The sequence below is a fragment of the Cataglyphis hispanica genome, chromosome 1 (assembly GCF_021464435.1).
Source record: "Cataglyphis hispanica isolate Lineage 1 chromosome 1, ULB_Chis1_1.0, whole genome shotgun sequence".
Classification (NCBI taxonomy): Eukaryota; Metazoa; Arthropoda; class Insecta; order Hymenoptera; family Formicidae; genus Cataglyphis; species Cataglyphis hispanica.
Genome location: NC_065954.1, coordinates 5,751,827 through 5,771,317, shown reverse-complemented (window position 1 = coordinate 5,771,317; position 19,491 = coordinate 5,751,827). Strand labels below are relative to the sequence as shown.

Below are 19,491 nucleotides of genomic sequence, written 5' to 3'. Positions count from 1 at the left end.
TGGATAAATTTAATTCTTATAAATACCTCGCATAAAATATCTTTATCGAAAATACTTTGATACTTATTTTAACTTGCACTAACTTACCAAACGCTGGAAATAGCTAATCACATTAACCATTATTATATTTTATAATAATGAAAGTTATAAATTTAGCAAACTGAATATATAATGAAAATATAACGCAAATGAATACAAGGCTCTATTTAACGAAATTTACTGTTAATCAATTTTAGCAAATTATGAAACTTTTTCGAAATTATAAAAGCAACGCGAATTACTTTCATATTGTTAACCAATATATTACTTATATATGTACAAATAGAATATGCATTGTATCCTAGAAATCATCAGAAATAGAATTTTTATCAAAATGGATGAAAATATTTTTTGACGAAATTTGAATTGCAAATTTTTTACCGTGATATTTTTTTCACATAATATGTATAGATAATATAATATAAATAATCGCGTTACCCGCGCAATACATATTTCTCTTAGTATCGATCAATACCGATCAAATGAATAAAAGTAGATGTAGAACGCGCTTGTTTATAGATGAAAATAAGCAAAACCTGCGTCGTTTACGGCGTCGACTAATTCAAGTACGTATTAAATCAGCGGGACGCGATCTTTGACCCCAAATCGAAAATACAAGTGCTCGACGTCCACGAGATCCTCCACCACCATGCATTTCTCTCTTTCTCTTTCTCACCCTGTCTCTAATTGCCCTTACCCTTGTTGCGCACGCGCGTCGCTATTTCTCTTTTCGGTATTGCGTCGCTCGGCCGTGGGTAAGGGTGGCATTACACGTGTACATATTTATTATGTGTGTCTGCGACTGCGTGTATATGTAATGTCTCGAAAACTTCTTCTTGTAAACGGCAGAACGAACCAGCAATAACCAATTAAATCTAGCATGCGTGTCTTTAATCGCCGTACTTTTGTTATATTCATATATATATTAGTATGTTTCTGAAAATGCGAAATATATATATGATGAGCTATGTATTTTATTATCACTGTATTCTCCTTTGCTTCGAAATGTTGATGTATTTACAATATTTGTTGTAATTACGTTTGTAATTATGTTTATCTAAATAATGAAAAAGAACTCGGGATATATTAGACTTTTCTAAATTATATGTCCTGTCAAGGAATAATATGCTAATCTGGTGATAGAAAAAAAAAACACATGAGTTATTACAAGAAAATTTATTTGTATACAAATACATAATTCACACAAGTATTGTTGAAATTGAACATTTTAATAGTTTTATATACATTTTGATGTAAGGAATGAATAGAAAATAAGTTGGGGGAAGATCTTACGCGTCATCCTGGAATAGATTCGCGCTATCGACACCCGAGCGACCCTTATGGAAGGCGCATCATCAAGGGCGCGCTCGGTGCGACCATCCGAGTAGTGACTGCACCCTCCGCGTGGCGGCGTTCTCTCGCAAGGGTTCCGAAACGAGAAGGAGTCGGTGGCCCAAAGGGCGAGAAAGGGGAAGAAGACATTGGAGATGCGCGTGGGCGCACGCGCCGAATACGGCCGTGCAATGGTGGGGACGTTCAGTGTCACTTGGTGCCGGGCGTTGCGACGCCTTCAGTCTTTGATCCGCAGCTGCCGCGGTCGCGTGGCATCCCGCAGGAGCGAGCGCACTCTCGCCACTCTCGCAGTGTCCCCCCTCGCGATCAACCGAGATTAACGACCCCGTTTGTCATCGAGCGTGAGAGGAACAAACGTCGCGTCCGGTCGCAAATCAGTGACAGATAGCGCGATCTTTTTCGATTCTTGACACGCGACTTTGAATCGTCGAGATCGTGAAAATTGGAAATTCCGCGATTGTGAGCGACTCGTGGGATCGTATCGTTGGCGATACCGATAACAATCGACTGCTCTTTCGCGAAAGTCTATAATTACATATTATCACAGTTTCGCAAGACCGACAAACAGTTGGAACGTGAGACACTTTGGAATGGCATAGAGCCAACACGATCTTACGAGAAGAATATTGCTGCGAAAGTTCTGTTGCTACGGGAGAATCTATAGAGAAGAAGACATCCCGACAATCTGTCATCTCGTCGCATCTCTTTCACGTAAAGCCCGGGGATTTTGGGAACTAGTCCGTTCACGCTACGCATCGAAGCGGGATTTGCGTGCAGTTCTCACTCCGCTGACCCAATTAGTTTTCACGCAACCGAGCATATCGACAACGCTCGCAGCTAAGGGAATACTTGCGAGCGCGCGTCCACAGAGAACAGTACACCGATTGATCGCAGTCTTCTGAAACGTGCAGATTGAATTCTCCGACATGAGGTTTGCGCGCTGAGCGTACTCCCTTTGAAACACGCGTCGGAATTCATTGTGTGCATCAGATTGAAAGCCATTCGATTTATTCGACTATATAACTTCGAAGCGATACGTCTCGGGATTCAACGTCGGAGGTGACTTAGGTGGTGAAATTACACAATCGGCCGATAGTGGTGTTTACTTTTTTTCTGTGGAGTGTCGTGAGCACGATTTTATGCGATACGTTGGTGGATGAAGGTCGGATACAAGGACATATCGCTCTTTCGCGAGAAGATAACGCTCGCTCGCGATTCGGAACACGTTGGAGAGTGTCGGCGGCGAGGGATCGCGGAAAGCGGGTCGACGACTTCAAGTTCGGCGGTATACACCGAATCGCCGTGTCGAACATCGCTCGCGGGCGGAAGTTGAACTTTCTCGCTGGCGTTGACAGATCGATAACAAAGTTTGCGTACGCAAACCCCCTGAGTTTCTCCCCCTGTCGTCGCACGGAGTCTGCAGCCTGCAGCAGCACCCTTCTTGCACGTCTCCTGCTCTACGACAGACGTGGAATGTGTTTAACATTAAACGACTCCTGTGCCCGTCCCATTTGAGTCCCTGCGGAGCCGAGCCCGCCAAGCGTTCACTCGTGAATATCCGGAATCAATGAACTCGTAAACGTGACTGCAGCGAGTTCCATCAACGTTACTCTGACGACGACGACGACGACGACGTTGTCACGTATCTAGCACTTTCCATGATAACTCGACGTGACATGCAATCGTAGGAACTTGGATTCTCGTAAGAATCGACGTCGAGTGTCTCGTGGCGCAATTTCGATGCCGATCGTGCGGCGCCCGCCAGAAATCTGACACCCCGACGATCCAACCGTCGTGGCAGCCTGTCGTTATCCTTGCCGACCAAGGAGTATCTCGTGAAATATCGCCGAAAAGAGGAAAAGCTACGCGAGAACGCCGTAGAGCGCGAACGGAACGGCAGGGGCTCCTCCTGCCCTAGACTCGCCCTCGAGGGTACCACGAAGTGTGCAACGGTGAAGGGCAACGGCGGATTCGGTGATTACTCGGCGGCGGGTGAATTCGAGGTCTGGGGTGAAGAACACCACGCTGCGGATGGTGGTCTAGATCGTCAGGTGGCGAGGCCGCCTTCGCGGCAGCAACGATGCGAAGGCGGTTCTTCCCTGAGACCGTTGCTCCACGTAGCCCACTGTGAGCTCCACTCGCCACGGGACGCCGAGCTACTGCGTCTCGATCATCTCGAGAGCCTCGATCACAAATCCATCGAGCACGACGCGTACTCGATGATGGATAATTTTCACAGCCCGGTACCGCCGCCGTTACCACGACGTCACGTCCGGTAAGAGATATTTTGTATATTGACATTTAATGTGCTGATGATTGATTCGCGAGTTATATAATACAATATATTTGAATTTGATTGATGTTTCGATGGGCACTATCGGCGAGCTAAACAAGTGATCTTTAATGATTTTGCAATAAGTACGGATGTTGTCGAATCGTGATGCGAATCATTATAAATAAATCTATCTACTTTATATTTCTATATTATTTCGTCGCGAATAAATTATAACACATCTTAAATACTTTTATTTGTATTTTAATGTTATTTACTTGGAAAATTAAAACGATTTATTTGATTTCATATATATTCAATAATATTCTGATTACATCAAGGTTGATTGTCAATTTATTTTCAATGGCTGTTATCTTGACAAACTCTGCAAATTGCAAAAATGATTAAAGTATTACATTAAATCAATCCGACTACATTATTCATATTTATTATTCAAATTTGCCATTTTAAATCGACACTATATATTATTGACTATATCGATTGATATCAAAAGCAAAACGACTCATCATTAATTTTATCCCTCGAGGGGGTGAACCCGTTGAAGTTCACTTTATTTCGAGTATATACTGCAAACTATATTAGACTCCAGCACACACTTGACATGTCAAGTTTTACCCTTTCTCCCTTATCTTTATTTTTCGTTCGACGCGCCGTCCGTTCTCTCCCCACGTCACGGTTCTTAAACTGTCGAGACTCGCGCGTTTTGCTATAACAAATACAGAACATCCAGCACAATCTTCACCGTTCTCGGTGGTTATCGTGGACGAAGGATGAAGCTGAAAAACCGCGCCTTTCATTTCGAAGCTGCGCTTCGTGTACGATCGATACTGAACGACCGGAAGGTATATAGCGAAGACGGAACGAACATTAACGAGGCGACGAGAATGAGAGAGGAATATCCGCGTTGTTTCTTGGAAATATTCAGAAGCCGGCTTTCGCGAAGAGCATAGTTTCTGACTTTATAACGCCCAACAACCTGTTTGCCACGCGATAACGAGCGCAAGTAAAATATGTCGTCGACCGTGCGTTACCGCGTTGCATTCGAGCACGTTCTTAGAGCGAGAACTCTCCGAATTCTTCCACAGTAACGCCCGTGAAGTATGCAAAGTGATGCATAAATTCACACAGTGTCCCGTAATTAAAATTAACGCAAAGCAGGGCCCGACAGTGTGTGTGCTGTAAGCTCACGATTACAGCGCACATTTACACCGAAATGTCGCGAGGCTTTATTCGAAACGCGCCCCTTCATCCGTATACCTTGATATAAGCACGCGAAATATGCGCGATAGTGGGAGGGGGGGGGGAAGGGGAAACGTTTGTCTCCCGTAACTACGAGAGCGACACAAAGCAAACAGGCAAAAGGTAACGACGAGGTTTAGAATTAGAAAATCCACGCATGCCGCACTTTACCCCAAGAGCAATCAAAGCAACCCCGAAATCCGCGCGCGCGTTAGCGCTAGCGAGCGGTGGTTCGCCGCGGCTCGTGGAAAACACACACGTTGTAATCCGGCGGATCCTGTCGTCGCGGGCGAGACCCGAGAAGAGCGCGATGGGAGGGAGCTGCAGCGCGGTTATGCATCGCGGGAAGCGAACGGTATGCGAGAGGACGAGTATACGATCGATATATGCATGCATGCATGGGGCGAGAAGAGTGTACGCGCGAGTAAGGCAGCGCGCGACGCGACGGCCCGCCGCGGGAAAGGCAAACAAAGTGATACCGACGAGAGGAAGCCGCGACGAGGGTGACGAAGGAGCGCGAGGACGAGGAAAGGACCGGAGGATGAGAGAGAGAGAGCGACGGACGACAGTAGAGAGCGGAAGGGGGAAGGCGGGAGAGTTTGGAGAGGATACGTCGAGTATGTAAAAGGCGAGCGGCGCGGGGCGGTTGTACGGCGCCGACATTTCGCGGTGAAGCAGGCGACCCCATAGCCATGCATCACCCTGTCCTACCAACAACTATCCGCTATAGCTGCATCTACGCGACCCTCTCGCAACTTCACTCTCTCTCTCTCTCTCTCTTTCTTCCTCTCTCATCGCCGCGCTTTGTCGCTTCCGACTCGTTCTTTCTCGTTTCGTTCTCCGTCCCCGCGTTTTTCTCCGTTCGGCGAGGATAACGCTTTTTCTCGCCTCTTTCTCTATTCCCGTCACTCTCTATCTCTTTTATCTCTTCCGCGAGCGCGACTACGGTCTCTCTCGACCATCCGTGCCCCGGTTTTCCCTCGACACAATTCGACCGCCGCAGTTGCTGCTCTCTTTCAACACTTTACGACGCATCGCCGAGATTCCGCTCTATGCATGTCGCGTAATACACAACGGCACTGTTACCTCATTTGCAGTTCGTCTTGTAATCTCGATTCGCTCGAAGCCTATTGCAACGTAGATGCAACGCCGTCGGTTGAACGGTGAAACAAAAGATAGAGAAAACAGGAAGCAGAGCGATCTTCCGTTACACGAGTATGCACCGTGAAGAATGGAAATTGTATTTCCATAATATCCTAAACTGCTTCCGCGTCGCTGAAATGCGACTGGAGACACCGCGAAAGAGAACGTCGCGAGGAGGATCATAGAAGAGGCGGGTGAACGATTTCCATCATTCGATATTAGCCGGCTGTAGCGTAACGTCGGAGACGCAGCGGTTTTTCGCGATATGAGGAGGGTGGAACCATTGCTGCCGAGAGGGCCGCGAAGGGGTAATAGATACTTCCCGCTACGAGAGAAGGAGAGGAAAAAGAAAAAAAAGAGGAGAGTGGGAGGGAGAGAGAAAAGTGCGCGGAGAATTCTCTCGGTGGAGATAAGGGTTTTACATTCTATGTTACGCCACACTGGATGAACGATGGATACGACTTCTCTTCCCACCGGAATATTCCACTTACCGGGATATTGGTACACCGATGATATTTCTCTACGCGCGTCGGGTACGTTCGATATATCGGCGTGACAAATCGTATTCTGGCCGGGCCCACCGTTTAGTGCTATCGAGAATATACGAAAAAAATTTAGCGATTAATCGATAGTTGGGTATTTTTTTCACAATCTTCATAATACGTTGCATGTGATGATGCGTTAGTATTTTTGTTTAATTATAATATATTAAACTATTATACATAATCACACAATCTATTTTACAAGATATAATATATATGTATAAATATGAATAAGCGCAATATGATAAGCTCGTTTTTACTTGGAAGGCTTTAATAATTATTTCTTTACAATTGCGAATTATTTAATATATACCAATGAGAGAACTTTCATAGGCGCGAGCAAAATACTTTTCAGTCTATAGGAAATGAAGAACTTTTATATATACACTTGAATGAGTTCATTATAAAACTCATATTCATTATTAGAGATAAGATATCTTCAGAATTATATTTGACCTAAAAATTGCTTTCTAATGGAACTTTCCCCACCTTGCGGAATTCTCGAAGGATGGAAATGCATGTAGCGCTTCCACTCCTCGCGCAGCCTTGATGCCATAAACAAAAAGAGCCATGGCAACTGAAATTCCCACTGGACTCGAAACTACTAACGATCGATAGTGCTCGACTCAACTCGCGCGGAAGTCAACGCGCGAACGTAATGCTCCGCGTCATCATTAATTAGCGAGATCAGTCCGCTGCGATACGGTTATTAGCAGAGCCGTTTCGCGTGCAACGAAAACACAATGTCACTCATCCCGAGTAATTCCCGTGCTGCGCGAAAACAAACCGAGCGCGCACGCTCGTAGATCTCAGATACGTTATCGCGCGTTATGTCGGGGAAGTCGATGAGAAAGGAAACATGTCTTCGGCTGGGGGATGCATTGTGGAGCCGAGAACGTGTAAACAACGTTCCCGCTTGCATTTATTTACCTGCCCTCCTACCCCGACGAATAGGGAAAGCCCCCGGAACGCGCGCTGGAGCCAGAATACAGTGATTCCGGAAAAGCGCCGCGGGTGCAAAGGACCACCGCCGCCAGGATAGGCCCGAGTACAAGCCCGTTAAGATGGGGTGGAATTAACCGCATGACGACGATTGAAGGGGGCTCGAACCGCTTTATTATGCCGTTGTTTTTGATGATGCACGCGGTTGATACGGGGATTGATTTCCGGAAACGAGGGGATATGCGTTGATTGCGAAAATGGAAAAACATCGATCGCGGTTAGAAGAATTGAGTTGCAGTATCTCCGGATTCGCATTTCGATGATTTAATGCGCAGTTTTGTCGAAGTCTCTCTGTTACATAATCGTTTAACATTAGTGAAATCGAGCAGAATAGTAGAATATAATCGGATGAAGATACAATGATAAAATCCTTGATTCTCCGTAAATAACATCGTGCATTATCGCAAAAATTTTACTTGCGTCTATCTCGAGCAAGTTTTCAAACGTCGTAGAATAAAAATATCGAAATTGCATGAATCGTATACACATAACTACGTCTTACTTTACTATATCCGGATTCATTTGGCGGAATCGACGTCGGAATATCTCCATAATATTCGAACGAGTGCATGTTCTCATACCATTGCGTCACTTGGACGATCCGGACGCAGTCTCGGCAATTGATAGGTAGTCACGCTAGGCTGATCTCAAGGGACATCAGGTCGTGTAGCGCATCGTACGCGCGTTCCTTCTTCTCCCCGACGCTGTCCTCCGCGACCTTAGCTTTTGTAAAACCTACTCGCGGAACGGGCGTTCGTAGCTTCCGCTCGTATCTTTCGTCTACAAGCACGCTCAATCGCCCCTCCTCGTCCACTCTTTCCTTCCACCATTTCCTCCTACCTACCGTCACTTTATCCTCTTTTCATCCCCGGACTAGTCGTCTCTATTTCTCCTTCTTCCGTGTTCGCCTTCTTATCTTCGCCGCGTCTCTCTCTCTCTCTCTCTCTCTTTGTCCTTTATAGTAACTCGGCGCTATCGTATCAACATATCGATATTACCGCTGTTCGCTGCCTTCGGCTATCTCGCCGCATTTTTACCATCGCTCTTAAATACGTTCTGTATCCTGTTCTTTTATCGACGTCTTACCCCGCGCTTCTACCTTCTTTCTTCTTTGTTTTCTAACACATTCCCGGCGTGCGCGTTTCTTCTTCGTCCGAAGATTTCTCACTTCCGCCGCTGATCACTGCGCATTTTTCATCTTCGCCATCTCTGTGGCAAATAACCAGCAATGTGCGAGTGACTCGGGGTTTTAGTCGCCCCTTGATCCGCTTCTTCGCACTTACTCCGCCCGAACGATTCTCATCTAATACTTTTCTAATAGGAAATAGGAGGCGGGGTCGATATATATGTATGGGGGAAATATTATTCTACACATTTAGAAGATATATAAATGTTCTGTAATATTCACATTTCTGGAAAAAATTTATCGATATCGTCTTTATTACATAAATGTTAGTTGTTATGTTCTAAAGGAAATATTTGACTTGTGAAATATGTCTTTGTTCTGTAAATTTTTTAACACTGCACAGTATTTCTATCTTAAAATTTAAAATGCTTTTCGATTTTTGCATTGATCAAATTTAAAATTTAACGTTCTATCATTTTAAATGACGCTTTTGCCTTTATTGGAAGAAATAATTCTTTGTATATTCATAATTTTACGATCGTTTGTTGAAATTTTCTCGCGTACATTGTTTCAATGTAAACTTCATAATGTTGAGATTATCGCTTGTAAGAGAATGCGTAAAACAATATTATCTTTAACTCTGTACGCGCTTTCAGATATGAATTATAGGAAGACGATTACTAACTCTTAAGGGATAAAAGTGACGTTTACATTTTTCACTTTGAAAGAAATTCACAATGTTGACTCGCATCTTTTTTTTAACACTATTACTCTGAATAAGTATAATTATATCGCATATGCAATGTTTTGATTTAGTCGCCTTTCTGCTATTTTTGCTAATATCGCTGAATATTTTCTACAACATAAATATACGCTGCATTTTCTGTATTATTTGTGAAAATCATCTGCCACTTAGGGACTACCTTTATGTCTCCCCTACGATTTTTCCTCGCAAACGTCGCTCGGTCAAAACTCTAATATCTTTTGTAACGTCACAAAGGCGAACGACTCTTTGGAGCAAATTAATTACTTCGGCGTATTAAACATGGCGAGATGCTACATTATTCTATCAGCTTTCTTATCTTGCGTCAGCTTCGACGTCCTTGGAGAATTAATTAATTAATTTTCCTCGCTCGCGCATCGGTACAAAGCCGCGGTCCCTCGAGTGCGCGCTTACGAGCACCGAGAGATAATCTCCATTGTGTGCTATATTTTTGAAAGTGCAGCATTGCGTTAATGCCGATAATGGGTTACGAACTTTATCAGCGGGTTGGCAACAGGCTCGCACCCGTTGACATACAAAGGATCATTTAATCCGATGACTGATCAGCCAAACGTGCGACGTACCGTACCCGCATGGCTATATGCACGAAACGAATTTTAATAAATCTCATCGGGCGTTAAATTACTCGTCGCCTCTATACATAAACATATAGGTATAGACGAGCGCGTACCGTCGCATTATTCGTCTCTTAAATTTCTACGCGCGTTTATTGGATTTCTCGTCTTTGTTTACGCAATGAACGCGACTCGGATGGATTAACTTTCTTTTAATTACGCAATTAGTCGCCAAAGGATAAAAGCGAGACTCGCCGGAGTCGTCCGGGAGACAACCGGGAGGGATAAATTCTCTTGCTCGTTTCTTTGTTCATCGAGAAGTGTCTCCTTTCCTCTAACTCTCAGCTTCTAGATTCCGTTAAATTGTCGGAACTAGGGTAGCTGCGCCTCAGGTCTCCGGAAAATCGACACTGCGAGACATGGCGAAAACGGAAACGAGAAGTATCGCGAACGCGAAAGGAGAATACAGAAACGGACCACCCGCCGACTGTAGAACCCGATTCGGCGACGGTTCTGTTCTGTCGCTGAGAGGCATTTAACGCGGGGCCGTCTGTAACGGACTTCGTAATTTAGAGCCAATCTCCTTTATTATCGGCAATGTCTACGTCCCGCTGGGATTCGACCTTTCCGTAAACTCTACTCGTTAAACGGTCGAGCGTACAAACTGGCGCGATCTTCTCAATAAGCAGCATGGATAAGAATTTGCCAGTAGACTGTAAAATGAAACGTAAAGACGATTAAATTGAATAGCGTTGTTTAACGTTTGATGTCTCATAAGTATCTAGGAATCGGATTAAATCGTCTGCGGCCATTCGCTGCGACATTCAAGTCCGCCTATTTTTATTTTGGATTCCGGTTGACATTTTCTTCCGCGAAATTACGTTTCTTCGACCATCCTTCTCTCGTCAAAGATTTATTTCGACGAAGGATCGCATACGTCCAACCTTTGCTTACTGCAATCGTGTTGTCTTACTCTTTGATTCGCTATTCCGTTCGCCTCGAGACTTGGATGGCCACGAGAAGCCTTTTGTACGATTATTAAGTCAATGATCATCTTCCCGGCAATTTTATCCACCAACAAAGAATGTAAGAATGCGGATCAAACGAATTTCTCTGTTTGTCGAAAGATGTTGAACGGTTTTTTAAATCATCTTTGATTGCCATTTTTTTATGCGCGATTTATTGAACTAAATTTTTAAAATGTCAAATATCTATTCTCTTTCCTTTTTCTTTTTCTTTTTCTCTTTCTTTTCTTTTTCTCTGAGATGATGAGCTAATAAACTTAAATAAGCTGATAAACTTACATTTAAATAATAAGCAAAAATCTATTAATATAGTTAAAAAATTAATATCTTTATACTTTATATTAATATTTGATTATTATATGAATAATTATATTATTATAAGAAATTCAATGAACTTGAAACATTACTGTTCTCTATATATGTAGTGAAGACGGTAGTTAAAATTAACTTGCATCACGCAACTTCAATTGAAAAGTTTTCATTTGCCGCAAAATAGAAAATATGTTCGCTTAGGAGGTATACCTTAGGCGAATATTATAGAACGTGGACGTGACAAGAAAGTTCTGTAAAAACTTGCTGATCGCTACTAACATAGCTAGCATATAAACTTCTTCGTGTAATGATAGAGTATGCTTGCGACAAGCATCGCAACAAAGGGACACAATCCCGCAAGCCAAGCGACTATCCCCTTCGTCACGAGGGGCCATCATCCTGTCCATGTATAATCTATCATCGCGTGGAATCGAAAATGTTGTCGCAACGATCGTACACTGTCGAGTACAAAGGCATAGCTATGCAGCACAAATGATAAAACGATCAAATATTCTGTTTCTAAACAATAGTTTTGACTTGTCGCCTCAAAATGCTCGAAACTTTTTAATAATAAATTTTGATACAATTTTATATAAAAAACTGCTCAGAGGAAACGGTTGCGAATTCTATTAAAAAAGTGTCAAATGCGAATGTAAAATAACTGAAGTTGAAATAACAATCGTAATTTTATATTTATGAAAATATTTTTAACTCTTTTCTATCTTTTAATTTATTTGTATGACGAGAAAATGTTAACATAAGAGGGAGTTGGAACACGTCGGCATTTCATTCTTCGTAGTAGCTTGAATACGTGTGGTCATTTTAGTCACTGAGCGCAAGAGCATGAAAGAGAAACCGGCGTAAATACGCGACTGCTAGCGATCCCACGATAACTAACTGTCACCGACTGCTTATAAATGCGCGATATTTATACGCCGAGACATATACGCGCACATGCGGGAACGATAGTAGAGCCGCCGAGCAAGATAAAAGAGCACGACTGAAGAGACGCGCACACGTGGGCGTGTGGTGAGATCGAGATGGTTATAAGTAATTCATCGCCTCGCGTAACGCGCAACCGAGTTGGCGGCGATGTAAATACCGACGATGTTGACGCGCACTAACTCAACCGACATCCGCGCGTCTTTCATTGCGACTATCTGCGGCTCCAGAGACACTCGAGATCTGAACGACGTGTGACACGCGATTCCTTCCGTTGCTGTAATTAACGTACCTAAGAAAATAACGCTGAAAGAAATTGCCCGCAATTCTTTTTTTCCATTTTATTCGTTCGACTGCATAAACCAGATCGAAAAACTGTAATATAAAAGAAGCAATGAGAATACTTGACTATGAATTATATTAGAAGAAATGATGGATTGGTCAGACTTTAAATAGTCTCTGCGCTATATGTTCTCCCCATGACGTTCATTTCATAACGACTGCTCGTTGGTGTCTCTTCTCGCTCTTTCTCTTTTTCCATCTCTATCTTTATCCACTTGGTCGACGTTCACTTTGTATACTTTGGCATTATGTATCCTAATGTAAATAAATGTCCAGCACTCGACCAGCGGCGCGACCTTATGATGGCCGTTAGCCGTTAATGACGAACGACCACGGCGATGCGACGAAGAGAAAACGCTTACGGCGCACGTAAAGAAGTAACAGCGGATTCGGTTAGGGCGGACTGTACGACAGGAGATGAAAAAGAAACGAAGAGTCCGATAAAATGTGACCGAGGACTCTGGTAAAAGGGAGAAAGGGAGGTGGCGGTGCTGAAAGGGACACGACGAAGAAGTTTGAGAGGGAAAGAGAAAGAAATAGGAAGAGAGAAGCACATCGACACACGCAGACGCAGTTATCTGTTCCAATTAACCTCTTACATTTCGTACCCTTCTACTAAATCCCTCCCTCACTCTTTCTCTCTCTTTCTCTTTCTCTGCCTATCTCCGTGCGGCAGATCCTCCACCTGTCCACAGTCTGGAAATTGAATCGAAGCTCGCTACGCTCTCCGAAATGAAAGACGCGACCAAGTGTCGTTTCCATGGGACTTTGACGAAAATACGCGGTCATTACGTTAATAAAGTGGAAAAAGAAAGAATGGGAGACGTAACGCATTTCTGTAGCGCGTCGTCATATACACGTCATGTCGCGATACACGTTTTCCTTAGTAATAACTCTGTTTCAGTTTCTCGACAAACATTTATTAATATGTAATACGTATAATACATTCGCGCATATTTTTGTGAACTTCCGGTAAATTGTGACGACTCATCGAACTTCACAAGAAAGACTGCCATTAAAAAGTACCGACGACGATGCAACATCTGATACTTGTCCGCGCTGGAGACTACCACGTTTCATATAGTCATGACACGCGGTCGTTACACGAAGTTACTTATAGTCCAAAGTACTTTGCACTTATGCTAATGTTTGCCAGTGCATATCGGCTAATCTAAATTACCATTTCCCGTGAATGTATTCACAGAAAACATTTCATATTCTATTGCATCGTACTATTTAATTTTTTACTGAAACGCAAAAAATTTAAATTTACACGTCTAGTGATTGATGTCAAATGGAATTATATGTAAAAGAGCATATTTTGTCGTGTATAATTTTTAATATAAGATATTATTCAAGAATTTTAATTTTTACGAAAAAATCTTGTTTATAAATTATGAGGAAAAATTATTTATTAATTGTGCATATTACCTGTCAAAAGATACAATGTATTATTGCACAGGATATTACATTTCGACCACCACGTGTACGCCACGTTTTTGTATATATAGGCACAAAGTAATAACTGAGGTGGCACAGTCACGTTGGTGGATCAATATCGCGAGGGTTGAAAGTACAGATGGCAGAGAGCGAAGAGAGAGAGAGAGAGAGAGAGAAAGAGCGATGGATGGAGCGAGCGTGAAGGGAGGAATCGCACGACGGACAAGCTGGTGTAAACGAAACGAGCTCTTCATCGAATTCCAGCTTCGTAAACTTTCGTGGTTCCGAACTGGTTCGCGCGCGTATTTCCACGCCAGGAACTCTCGATTTATACGTACGTATAACTTCTTGCGACGCTTGATAAATCTTGCATATAACCGTGATCAATTTTTACGGCGCGGTACCGCGCGACGCGTATAAAAGTCGAGCGGATGCCGGAATTTTAACGCCGATCGTCCAATAAATGATGAAGCAGAATTAACGACGTTGACGGCGAGAATACTTAAAAGTGCTAGAGATGCGGCAAGAAACGCGCATAAATTTACATCGAGCAATCTGTGAAATCTACATAGGACACCTGAGAATGATATATTTTTTCTAAAATTGGATTAATAATTATTTCAGTTTTAAAAGAGAGATAATATTTAAAGAATCTTTAAACTTGAGGAATCGGATGCTTTTCGATATTCTATGTATCATTCTCAATGCGTTTTATGCGAATTGAATCTCTTCCAATAAAATATAACCAATGCTGTGGAATGATATCGCTGTGCTGCGTCTGTATCGAAAATTTGCCCGCGGAACATTCCCGGACGTTTCTCGTTACGTAGGATAATAAACGACTATGAATCGCTTTCCGCCGCGTCGCGGTTGGATCCTGCGGTTTCGAATCTCTTGATTAATGCACTCCTTTCGCCGGCATGACATTTCCCAATGATAGAGAAAACGTAGCTCGAAAATTTTCCGCGGTAGCGGGACATATTAACCGTGCACTTCTGAGATCCGCTCTCATCTTCGCAATGGCAACGACGACGACGACGACGACGATGGCGGCGGCGGCGAATGGACAAGGAGGGAAAATCGTGGGCGCGCACGCCCGACGGTATAAATAGATAATGCATTGGATAAACGTCGGTAGCTAGAATTTTAGATGAAAGGGTCTGCGGTCGGTCGTCTCAGGAGTCACTCCGCGAGACGTTAATGACGTTAACCCGCCGTATTATAAACCGCGAGATTGTTGCCCAATAGCTCAAGCCGCACCGACTATGAAAATTCAAAGAAAACATACCGGTACAGTTAGTTTGATTTATGCGACCGTCGTTTATGTCCGCTATTATATCCGCAACGAAATATCTGAGGTACTAATTGTGTGCGTGCATATTTCAATGCACAAATACTTGCGACACTTTTGAAAGCGTATATCTATATTTTATTTTAACTAATAGAAAATTAAACAATGCCATAAATGGATATTAGCAGGGAATAATATTTAATAACACACAGTCTCCGGAAATGATTTAAATGTATTTTGCGACACATTATAAAATCGTTGTGTCGAGTAGATATAAACAATATAAACAAAATATAAACAAAAAACAATAAAAAACAATCTCAACAACGTTATCATTATAAGCCAAAGAATAACAACTTGAAACCAATTCCAATGAAAATTAGAAGCATAATAGTTTATCGATTATTGTGTGATGTGTGTGTGTGTGTGTGGTATATCATAAACATATCTTTATCCTACTTAAAATAGGTAATGTACCGCATACATTAAATTCGCATCAAAGGCACACGCGTAGTAGATGATTAAAAAGCATTACACGAATAGTTTCCGATTTAATCCACACGCAATAGTGATCGCATATATGGTGCATGTAAGGAGCAATGAAAAAAAAAAATTGTAAATAGCCAGTTAATCTTCGGATCTGTCAACATTCGCGTGCAGTATAATTTATCAACCATGTAGCCAAGCTTCGAACGAGATAGATGTTCCTTACACGATTAAAGGCACGCATTTGTATAATTAAATACATCCGTGATATACCCCTATGTATACCGGCCGTGTTTAGATGCGATCTCCGGCTTCCGTATTTTACGGTGTTAAGCGTTTCGGTGTTCCCCGCAGTCTCTGAAACGCGCGCGCCACGAGAGCCGCACGGAGCGAAAGCCGGAGTAGTGATAAACGACTGCGGTGCAGCCAGTAACAGTGGAGTTTATCCAGTATGTATGAAACAGAATAAGTAGATCATAGCGCCGGATAAAAGCTCCAGGCTACACGATCCGCTTGAAAGGGATCCGCAGATTGCGGACGCCCGAGATCGTGTCGTCGTCCCGCGAGACGTTAATAACGTTAACCCCGCCGTAAACTGTGAGATTACGGTAGCGGTCCAATCTCGGAATCGCCACAGCGGGGCGAGAAACGTGTTACGACTTAAGTCGATCTACGTAATATCACCGCCGTCGTCGCATGTGTTCAGTTACAACCTGCAAAAGCTGTATCGCGCTTTGCATACAATACCGATTCTTTTTTTTTTTTTAATAGCAACTCAACCGTTGTTTCGCGCTCTACATATGCCACGTGCTATTTCCTGGCCATTATATTAATACTCTTGCACGTATGCGAAAGCTATATTTTGATTAAAATGAATTTTAAAGAGTACTTTATAAAAATATCTTGTGTATGTAAAATATTTTTTAACATAACTTTTATATACTCGAACACACATGTAATACATATATAAAACATTTTAATTATAACACGAGCGTATAACATCTTGATGTCAGACTACACTATATTTTACTATTATACGTCCGCTATCTCGCGAGTACAAATATATCGCGCTTTTTGTGCCTCGTATTACCACGGATTATGGGTGAATGAAATAAATTATATAAAACTTGCACGGAGAGAGGCATATTGCGTTTCATTTAGTCTCACTTTACAGCCTTCGTATCTAGCCCGACTGTCGTATCTGCCGCGTATCCGTGTCTCGTCCCCGAGTCCAATATGAGTCGCGCATTGTCTGTGGATTCCAAATATGCGATGAAATTCCGGAGCAACTACCTCGTCATACGACCCGATTGCGCTCCTGTTCCGAGACTGCGGCGCGCGTACCTTTAACGATACGCGTTCGATTTTTCATTCTTTTGATGTACGCAATTAATTAGCGACGTGATGCGACAAGATTCGCAGAACGCCCATGCTGAGAGAAGAAAAACACGATCGCCAACCCGTATGAATGTTTTTTTTTTTCTGCAAACAAACACATAGCGGCTGTAGGGAAAGAGTGAAAATTTTTGCCCGAGATAATTAAAAGTGTATAATTAATTATAAGACCGCCCGGTAATCTGATACGGGGGGACACGCTACCTGATTTAAACTCGGTTTATTTTATGTGTTCTCAGTTGTTCTGGGAATTTATTAGGTGTATGTGTAAAGCTGGCATATCATTTCGTAGAAATTCATAAATAATTAAGAATTTTGGCTCTATTTTTGATAGTTCTTATTAATTTAAACAAATTGTTCTGGCTGTTAAACCAAAAAAAATGTTTTGCAACAAACTGGAGACGCCAAATTCACGCAATTCACTTTGTTTTCTGCGATATTTTTGTTATTATTATTATTTTGATTTAATGGCCAGAACAATTTGTTGAAACTATCAAAAAATATAGAATTATTGAAAATAAAGTCAGAATTCTTTATGATTATTTATGAGCTTCCACGGAATAATACGCCAGCTTGATATATTTATTAATGCAGCATATTTTATGTAAAACGTGGCTTCGTCGAATAATAACGCGCTGTATTATGTTTGCCGATATTTTTTTTACAATAATTATTGTTTTCAAAGATCACATAAACGTGAAGCACGCAAACTTATAGTCGTTTATGTCACAGCTAACAAGTCAGTGCATTGCCCGTAAGGATAGATATACCGCGTGCGTAAGCGTAAGTACGATCGATTATTCTTTCAGCCCCTTGTTTTTCCCTGAAGTGGGTTTGTTAGCCGCGCGATGCAAGCGTCTATGTCTATAGAGTCTGCGTCGATTTATTCTAAGGATCCCTTGCGAGCCATTATTTTTTGATATTGCCGGGACATAAATTTACCGAGGAATAAAATTTAAATTTCTAATCGTATCAATTTTAAGTATACATTATATACGTAAAGTGAGTCGAAAAAATTTAGCAATCAACAATTTATCATTTTATTAAAATATCGTAAAATATGTTTGTAATAATATACTTTTCATTTTGTAATGTAAAAAATACTATGTGCGATTATAAGAAATTTTTCAAAGCGCCTGAGTCGAACAAAATTAAATGATTGCGTAAATCTTGTACGACACGTAAGTTACAACTGCCGACAAATTTTACGCGATTTCTCGTTATAACAATGTTAGGTCGGTGTTTTCCGACATGCGCTATGGTCTCGCGTATCCTTCTACAAAAACGAAATTCGCAACACGCTGCTTTTCTGACGAAATGCGCGCATTTATTTCGCGTACTGCCTCGGCAGTATTCTTCTTTAAAAGTAACGGAGTTAATTTCACGCAGCGTAGATTCTACGGATTGTACATTCATCGTTACATATATGGATATTCCGGCACGTACGTCGGCTCGTGTGTATGTTTATACATCCCCGCACGCAACAACGCACGTGATCTCATATTATAATATATATCAAGGGAAACGAGCTATATGTTGAACGGCAATAAGCGTATTAACAGAAAGTGTATGTGTGTACGTGTCGTTTCTTTGATGATACGCTTGATCGCGAGCACATATTGTTTCACTTTCATGAAAATCGATGAGTGTCGCCACAAGAAATCACATGGTTATCTTTAGTTTAATCGCAATCGCCTATGTATTTTGTTTTAATATGCTAAAAATATTGTGTGACTATATTACATGTAATTAAAATACTTATAAAAATATTATTACCTCTAAATATATTTATAAAAGAAATGAGAAAAACTGCTGGAAAATAAATAATTATATTAATTCATTTATAATGATTTTTAAAATGTGCGCATACATTTTTCATTTTTCTTTGCTCTTCATCAATTTAATTATAAATCTAAAAGTAAGGATGTTTTTGAACGACGTAGCAATCTGTAACTGCAAACTTTGCAGCTGCAGGACACTATAGAGTTGCGAAGCATTTGAAACTTCGCATGAAAATAGATATAACCACAATAGATATTCTTTACTCGGTTATAGATAAACGCAGTTTCGAACGCAAGTAGTAGCAATTGTAGCGTATCTGGTTGGCCACGATAAAGTCAATCAGGTAACAATACGCAGCAGCATAGCCGCTGAACTGTCATCGTAGGCTCGTAAAGCACAAT

General features: G+C 41.9%; 1 protein-coding gene across 3 annotated transcripts in view; it reads left to right on the top strand.

The window, feature by feature from the left end:
• LOC126849324 (teneurin-a) overlaps nucleotides 1-19,491 on the top strand; it is a 420,000-nt gene that overhangs the window by 338,610 nt on the left and 61,899 nt on the right. Inside the window, exon 1 of one of the 3 annotated variants that reach the window (XM_050591069.1) lies at nucleotides 1,634-3,667. The exons of the other annotated variants lie outside the window; for them this stretch is intronic. Coding sequence (XP_050447026.1) covers nucleotides 3,612-3,667 — 56 coding nt within the window. The 5' untranslated portion in view covers nucleotides 1,634-3,611. Of the gene's footprint in view, nucleotides 1-1,633; nucleotides 3,668-19,491 lie in introns of those variants that run through there. 3 annotated transcript variants of the gene reach the window in all.